The sequence below is a fragment of the Coffea arabica genome, chromosome 10e, assembly GCF_036785885.1.
Source record: "Coffea arabica cultivar ET-39 chromosome 10e, Coffea Arabica ET-39 HiFi, whole genome shotgun sequence".
NCBI lineage: Eukaryota > Viridiplantae > Streptophyta > Magnoliopsida > Gentianales > Rubiaceae > Coffea > Coffea arabica.
In genome coordinates, this window is record NC_092328.1 from 40,880,958 (window position 1) to 40,889,881 (window position 8,924).

General features: G+C 33.9%; 2 protein-coding genes and 1 pseudogene across 2 annotated transcripts; 1 reads left to right on the top strand and 2 right to left on the bottom strand.

Annotated features, from left to right (window-relative positions):
- Positions 1–298: 298 nt before the first annotated feature.
- On the bottom strand, positions 299–1,136 carry LOC113711861 (kunitz trypsin inhibitor 5-like). The gene has a single exon (XM_027235090.2). It carries the CDS (start codon positions 1,034–1,036, stop codon positions 422–424), a length of 615 nt encoding a protein of 204 aa, XP_027090891.1. The 5' UTR covers positions 1,037–1,136; the 3' UTR covers positions 299–421.
- Positions 1,137–4,043: 2,907 nt separating this feature from the next.
- On the bottom strand, positions 4,044–4,867 carry LOC113711465 (kunitz trypsin inhibitor 5-like; annotated as a pseudogene).
- A 2,034-nt stretch (positions 4,868–6,901) lies between these two features.
- Positions 6,902–7,423, top strand: LOC113711466 (protein SRC2 homolog). The gene has a single exon (XM_027234631.2). It carries the CDS (start codon positions 6,902–6,904, stop codon positions 7,421–7,423), a length of 522 nt encoding a protein of 173 aa, XP_027090432.2.
- Positions 7,424–8,924: the final 1,501 nt, after the last annotated feature.

Here is an 8,924-nt window from a genome sequence, read left to right on the forward strand (position 1 = left end):
ATTTAAATAACTTGTATTTCATTGTCAACTACTCATACAATTTTGTAATAGACATACAATTAATATGTATCAAATCCATGCGAACGTCAACTCAATATCACGTCTCTGTTTAAAGTTGTACAAGTAATAAAAATTGAATTACAATTTATCCAAAGAGTGTTACACTGTTCAAGAATGTTTTTACTGAGAAAAGGCTCCTGCTTGTCTTAGGTGTATGCAATAAAGACACTAAAATTTTCCATGATATCCCAAATACTATTAAAACCAAAACATGATTTACATGTAGATAACTTACATGTTTTGAACAAAGATCGAGTCAAATCTTATTCACTGGAGTTGTACATTCTTTCTTATTACTCATAATTTAACTTGAAACAAAAAGGGATAAGAAACTTAAAATCGAAGGGAACAAGGATAATATTCAATATTCAGCTTTCTTGAAGAAAACCCTGAATGGTACATCACTCAAAGCAAGACGTCTCCTCCCATTCTGCACAAATATCCCAACATCTCTGCAGATGACCTTACAGAAGTTACAAACAGTAGGACAATAAACGAGCTTGTAATCCTGATCATATTTTTCAATCTTGAACCAGTTGCTTATGGTTTCACGGCCTGGATTTCCTTCAATTCCGCCACTGACTATCACGTATTGTGATATATCTGCGTCAAATTCAAGCTTCCAGACAGTTGACTGAACACAAATTGTAGCAGCAAAGAACTTGATGTTCAGATCAGTTGAAACTGGGACCACGCCTTTAGTGGTGTTTACTGGTGTAAACGTTAACGGGAGGCCCCTTTTAACTTCAAACTGCTCCTGGATGACATCAAGAGGGCAAGTTTCGTTGTCGGCGCTGCCAAGAGTTAGGCCGCCACCGCGGCCGCGAATAACAGGCAATATGTAGTAATGGGCTCCGACGATGACCTTTTTTCCGTCGATGTCACGAACGGCATTACTGGCTGGTCGAGCGGCTGAAGAGGGGGATGAGGTGAAGAGAAGAAATGAGAGGAAGAAAGGTAGCAGCGTTTCCTTCATTTCTTTGCTGTATGTCTAGTGTGTTTGAAGTTGGAAGATTTATGAGAAATATTGGAGTTGATAGGGATCTAGGGTTAATATGATTTTCCCCTGATAAACGTAATTGACTTTGGAGGTGACCCTACTAGTCTATGGCACAAGGTTGATGACTTTTGGTAGGTAAGAAAGTCTCATTTAGATTTTTTTATACAAATATATAGTAATGATTTGATGTATGAGAAATAAAAAAGTTAATTAAAAATAATAATAATAAATAATAAATTTTTTTTTTTTTTGAAAAATTGTCATTTAAACAAGACAAATCGATGAACATCGAAGGAAAGAAGATACGTTAAGTTGGGTTTTGTCCAATCATATTATGTTGTTGTATTTTTTGCATGATTTAATTAAATTTATATAATTTTGTTGTTAGTGTAGATTATCTTAACCGTGATCATAAAACAACTTATGTAAGCATATGTTTGTCAAAAAAAAAAAAAAAAAAAATTATGTAAGCATACACTAAATTACCAGTATAAAAGATATAACCGAACAAAATTGGATCTACCAAAGCTGACTTTGAAGTTTGAATCGAGTATGGTCAATCAACACTTATTTATGATAGTAGTCAACCCCTCTATTAATTGCTCTTCTTTTATCTGACTGGCATATCTATTTATTATCTTATCCTGGTGTACATCTATAGAGGAATTACTCACTTGAATTAGATTTAAAAGTATGAGGGTTCTCTACAATCCTACCTTGTGATTGATTCTAGAGTCAGAGTAATTATGATGGGAATTATGGAAATTGAATTGTTCTAAATTTTGATTGTTAAGTTTGAATGAGAGAAATTATTTTCAAAGTGGGCATAAGTGTTATTATGATTCTACAGGTTGCGGTGTTCACATATACGTCTATTGTCTTTGATAATGCAGGTACTTTGTTTTTTTTTTTATAAAACATTATAATTTCATTAAAATCTGCACTAATAGTAGAAATTATATTATTAACTATATACAGATATCAAAAAATAGATTTGAGAAGAATGCATACTACAAATCCAAAGAACGAGTAAAAATTAAAATAAAATAATTATAATTTCAAGAATGTTTGTACATGCTTTCAATCGTCAGATTTACAGATTAATTCAGTACAAATTCAGATATCATGATAAAATCTGCTATATAGAGTCAAAAAATTCCAAATCCGGTAATCAAAACTTAAAAAGAAAACATAGATCTAATAATTAAAGAAAATGGAAAAACTATTGAAACTCTCACTATGAATCCTTGGACAGAAGAAAATGCCGGTACAATATTTGAATATCGCCCTTGATCCATCTGGGCATCTAACGCGGTTTGTTTACATGTTTCTGGGGTAGGTGTGGCTGGATAGGGAATATTGTGTGGAGGAAACAGTCTTTGAAGAAAATATTTCACTTTTTTTTTTATTTGAAGCAAAACTGAATCAAGTTTACTAACAGGATGAGAGGTAGACTCTACATTTTGGTAGAACACTAAGGCTTATACACAGAACCAAAAGAAAAATAAAAAAATAAAGAATGCTTGACAAGAAAGGCTCAGTAACAGTTTTGATCCAGGAAAAAATTGTGTAAATAATTTTCCTCCGATGAATCAGACACTTTTATTTTTCATTTTTTGATAATCAAATCATTCATTCATAAAAAAATAAGTTGTTACATCTTTCTAAGTGCCAAAGTGGTGGTATCATCACAAAATGACAAAATACAGAATAAAGCAGAAAACTAGATAGAACCTGTCCTCTCATGTCAATTTGACTTTGCCCAATTTATCAGGCATTTAAACTGCAAGTTTTACCAAACTGCAAAGTGCAAATCTCTCCTTTTTGTAAACATTTTAGAAATATGTAATATCACACGAGACCTTGAATGTAAATCTTGTACTAACCTTCAACTGTGGGTAATGAACATTTTTTTTTTTTTGAGTCCTTCAATAACCTAAAAATTTCAGCGTGGTTAACAAAGGTGAGAGATGAATTTGATCCAAATATACTAAGGCCCAACAGAAAGGATCGATTAGCCTGCCTACAATGTCCAATAACTTGAAGTGGGTAGACCCAACTGTACCACCCCAGATCCATAGAAAGGGGGCAACAGGCGTAGTTCCTTCTCATAGATATTCTCGTTGTTTGTTAAAACTATACGCGTTCAGTGTTTGAAAAGTTACCATATTATTGTGGTCATAGATTTTTTGAACACTTGACAATTTTTTGTGAGAAGCTACAAAACGATACCACGTGTCAATTACAACTCAATTACAGGTAATTTTATTTATTGAAGGAGCGGTTTATTGCATGTAATTTAGATATGTCAATTACAACTCAATAACATTGACCCGTCCAGATCTGCCCACTAATAATTTGTTCAAATCCGCTCATTAAATTTGAATGGATTTAAATAAGTATTCAATTAAATACATTTAATTGGTGAATAGTGGATTGATTTTGGTTCACCTATTTGTATCTATTTAAAAATAATTATACATTTAAACTCAACTTTTAGTGAATGTTAAGTAAATAAATTTAAATTTTGTATCAATTTAATAACAACAAAATACCGTTATTTCTTATTAAACAACATCCGAAAAATAAAAAGAAATAAGTAGAATTAAGTGACTTATAAATGGATAAATGGATATACCCATATCCAATTATTAAATGAATATAAATGGATTGATCTAATTATGTCCATTACCCAATTATAACCCGCCTAAAGCTGCTCGAGTCACCCATTTTGACATTTCTAATGTAACATATTATTTTTACAAACTAAAAAAATATGCATGTGGTTAACCAAGACGAGAGAGCATTTGTAAGACTTAAATTACATCCATGCGTTCAAGGCTTAATTACATTACTTGTAATTATGGTGGTTCAAACAATTGATGAGATGAATTGAGGGGAAGTTGAAAATAAGTAATTTCTCCAATAGGGATTTGAACCCAAAAAGCCCAGAAGGAAGGGATCACCAGATGAAGGCTTCTATATGATTAAATGATATAGTATTATTCACTAGACAAATATAAATCATACATGCTTCCTTATTATGTCACGCCTTCACATGAAAAGGAGGAAGAAAAAAGTCAAGGATAAAATTACAATAACAAGTTAACGACACATCTTCGTTTTTCAAGCTTTCTTGAACATAATCCTGAGTGGTACATCACTCAAAGCAAGACGTCTAGTTCCACCTTGAACAAAAAAGCCAACATTCTTGCATATCACCTTGCAGAATTTGCAAACCGTGGGACAAAAAACAAGCTTATAGTCTTTATCATCAAAATTTTCAATCTTAAACCAATTGTCTAGAGTGTCACGACCAGGGTCTCCCTCAACTCCACCATCATATATGAAGTACTGCCCTAATATTTCATCATACTCAAGCTTCCACACAGTTGACTCAACACAAGTCGTTGAAGCTGAGAACTTGATGTTTAAATCAGTGGAAACACGAACAACACCCTTTTTAGGGTTGACTGGTGTGAAAATCAACGGGAGGCCGGGTTTGACTTCCAATTGCTCCTGAAACACGCTGAGAGGGCAAGTATCCCCCGCCGGGCTGGCTAGAGTAAGGCCGCCACCTCAGCCACGGATGACTGGTAAAATGTAGTAGTCCAAGCCTGCCCTGAACTTCTTTCCGTCGATGTCGAGCACCGGATCAGGCGCTTCAGCTGCTGGCGAGAGGACAATATTGAAAAAAAGAAATAAAAGAAAGAAAAGGGTTTTCTTCACTGTAGACTGTAGTACAGTTTTGAAGTTTGGAGTTTTGACTTCTGAGAATAGATGAATGATTTGGATCTTGAGATATAATCACTCGCTATATGTAGATAAATCTGAGAAGATAACACGGATAAGGGCGATTGACTCCGGAGCTGTTCGAAATCCACATCGGTACGGAAAACGGCATGTGGGTGTTAAGAAAATATCTTAGATGAGTTTTGAATGACAAAATGTTCAACTAGCACTTGGTCAACTGTCTGTAATCCATCCTTTAAACAGATTAGCTCTGTACTTTTCAGTCCTTTAATTACTCAGTTCCATTAGAAAACATATAGTAGTTTAATGCTTTACGGAGATAATCTAGGTATTCATGTTTTAAGTAATTTTTGGGTCTCATAGAGAATGCTTTACAAAATTTAAAATAATTGTTTGGAATTTGCAAGTTTATTTTAAAGATTTTCGTTTTTATTAGTTGTTTGACGGGTGAAAATATCGGTATAAAGTGAAAAGAACAAAATAATAACTAAAAATGGCAAATTTGGGGTAAAGAAATCCTCTCTTGTCCCCCATCGCGTTCTAAAATCTTTCCCGCTTTCGCCTCATCGCCCGCTTCCGTTATCCCCGGCCCCTTGTCCCCTCCTCAATGCCCCGACAGTGTCTCCACGATTGGCTAATTCCAAATGACCATGGATGGATATGGAGGAATATATTACAAAAAAGATCTATTGGTAGACTGTAGAATAAGGTGCATCTTTGAAACAAAAGGGATAATTTGTTTGGCTTGATAATTGGCACCCAAAGGAGCCCTATTGACGAAGTACTCAGATGCTGTGGTGTGGCAGAAGAATTGTACGCAATATTAATTTGCTTCTGTACCTAATTCTATTGCTTTGCAAGGGGAATTTGACGACCAATGATCAATTGAGGCAATACAGTCTAGCCAGAAATGTGGAATGTGTCTTGTGCCATCAAGCAAATTAAGGAAACTGCTAATATTTATTCTTTGCCTGTTTTATGTCCTCCAATATATTCCCAAAGATCCAGCGCTTATGTATTATTCTTCGAGCTTACTCTTATGAACTTGGGATCAAGAGCTGAAATGGTATCTTATTCATGGGATGCAACAATAATTTTTAGGGCAGCTTAGGAGGTTGGCTTTATCTGCCGAACTACTCTAAGTTGACTCGTAATACAGGTGGACAACTAGGAGGACAACTTGCTGTTTATTAATAAAATTAGTGGACAACTTGGATGGATACAGAATCCATTTGTTTTTACCAAAGACTAATAGTTGGGAATTCTTAATTTGATGCTTTTCAGCAAGAATAGGTACACCGTACAGTCGTACACGACATAACAAGTGTTGTATATGTACCCACCCAAAAAAAAAAAGAAAAGAAAACTGTTACATATTATTTTGGCCATTTAATGTCTATATATTTAATTAAAATTAATTCATACAGCAATAACTATAAAAATAAAAAGGTAGTTTATGAATGTATACTTTTCATACCATTAAAGCTTTTATTAAACAGATTATCGTACATGTACATAAGTTATGCCTAATTTATTATTTACCCGTATATAGTAAGCATCTATTGCCCACTTATCTCCAGACGATTTCTGAATTTAATTTCACTTTGGATAAAAGCTAATATTTGAGATACCCGCTAACTATGTGGACCATGCCAGGCAAACCCCATTATTAACGCATCAAAAAATGTTTAGTTGAATTAAGGTGAATTTTTAACCAAATAGAGTTCATTTAGTCTTTTGCAAACATACAATGCATACCTATTATACCAAATCAAAACTCTCATCTTAACAACTTGAATTACTTAATCCAATTCAAGTTGCAATTAGGAAATTCGCTTGGATGTTTCTGAATTACAGCCATGTATCTTTAGCCTCTATATTTTAACAGCAAGTGTGTCATGCATCTTAAACAAATTTGACCTTTTCAACATTTTCATGGTTATATATACCATTCCTTTTCCATGATAAGCACTGCATAAACTCACATAACCAATTGCTTCCTTATTAGTAAGCTTTCTTTTCCCTTCTTCAACAACCCCTCCAATATTCCTAGTTACACTATTAATCCATCTCATACTATTTTCCAGCATGGAGTGTAGGCAGTTCGAGGTCACTCTAATTTGTGCCAATAATCTCCCAGATGTTCGAGAGCTAGGCAAAATGAAAGTTTATGCGCAGGTTTCAGTAAAAGGACATTCAAATTCGGTCTGGGTTACCCCTGTGGATAGGGAAAGAGAGACAAATCCTTATTGGAATTGCAAGATTAAGTACACTCTCCCTGAGATAGCTGTGCAGAAGGATGGTGTTATTCTTGTTATCAAATTGTACTGTGAAAGATCTTTGTTGCCTGATAAATACGTAGGGGAAGTGAACTTGTCATTGAAGAAACTTTTCGACTGTGGATTTTCACAAGAAAACCTGGAATATGATGTGGATAGGAATGATGCTGATGGTATATTTGGCAAACTGAAACTTTCATATGATTTCGCAAAAACGAAGATTACAGTTTCTAAGAGTGAATCTAGTCTTCGGGGGCAAGTACTAGAAGCAGTTGGCCATGGAGTTTTACATGCAGTTATCCATGGAGCTATACATATCATTTTGCATTGAGTATTACTATCAGAAATTTACCAGAGTTATTTTCAGGTTGAGCTGCTTTTTGCTAGAAAGTGGTTTTGGGAGTATTTGAAATATCATTACAAGTCTGGTGATTGAAGAATAAATTAATGACGTTAGAATTGCTTATCACAACTTTGTCTCATTTATATTATATTAGCAAAGCATAAGTTGACATAATAAATAATGAACACATATCTTGTATCAAGTTGTCAACCACAACTAATTACAAAATACATGATCCAGTGCCTAATTTCACAGGCAAGTACTACAAACATTTATGAAATGGAATTGCTAATCTAATTCACCCAAAAAAATATATAGTAATATAAAGAAGATAAAGATTGGTGATGTAAAGAAGATTATGCTCTTCAAATCATTAATTAATGAATACTGTTGGAACAAAAGTCCAAACCTAATTTATTTATTACATAGCGCTGCTAGTAGATTTGTTTTGTTTGCATGAGCTCATAGCCCATTTTGCCTGTGTCTTTAGGCAGTTTACTACCCTGTTTCCTGCAACATTTAATCTCCATAATCAAAGTAATTAATCACAACCAAATATTTATTTAACTATCACAAAAATCCATTTATGCAGCACATAAGGGTAACTCGATTATCTCTTTTCAAAACTAGCTTTTTAGTTTCTTTTGCAATAATTATGCATTCACTAAAATAGATTTTTTAATATTAAACAAGAACACATAAGTTATTCTAAAAATTCTAATTTTTAAGAATCAGTTCTAATCAAAATCAGTTGACAACAAGCCCTTTATGTTAAATATAATGTCCACGATTTAAGGATCACATCCACAATTTTAACTTAAATCAACCAACTACCATATTGGTCAAAATTTCAGTTAGTAGTTTCATTTAGGTTATGTTCAATTAACTTATTTTCTAATAAACGCCCACATGTTTTTCTTACAAATGATTGAAATTCAACATCCTCCCATAGTAGATTATAACATGCGTTAGTCTTATTGGATGATTTACTACAACCAAAAAAGGCATTAGCGACAACAACTTTAGCAAGAAGTAGAAGGCTTGATGCTATTAAGAGGCTTATAGTAAGGAAAAGGACAAGACCTCACCAAAGATTGGAACCATCCTATACTCAGCCTAAAATTTTTCCCAAAAGGATTGCGGGAAAGCTTCCCTCCACATACTGATTCTAGTGGGCCAAATTTTCTATGTTATTGGCGAGAAATCATGGGATTGTTGCTTATGTATCCCCTTTAGTGAGGATGTGCTCTTGCAAGCATGTTTGAGCAATGGAGAGGACATGGCCTTTACCTTGCCAAAACCAAATATTATCACCAAACGATGTCGGTAGGTCTTAATAGGATTTAAAGAAAAGAAAAATCCAGGAAAATAAGTAAAAGCCTCAACTTCCTAAATTACTCCTAGACCAGAAGCACAAAATCCTGTCATAATTAGAGATTTTCCTCGTTCGGGCATTTATTCAAATAGCTAACAGGCTTGGAAGAAACTA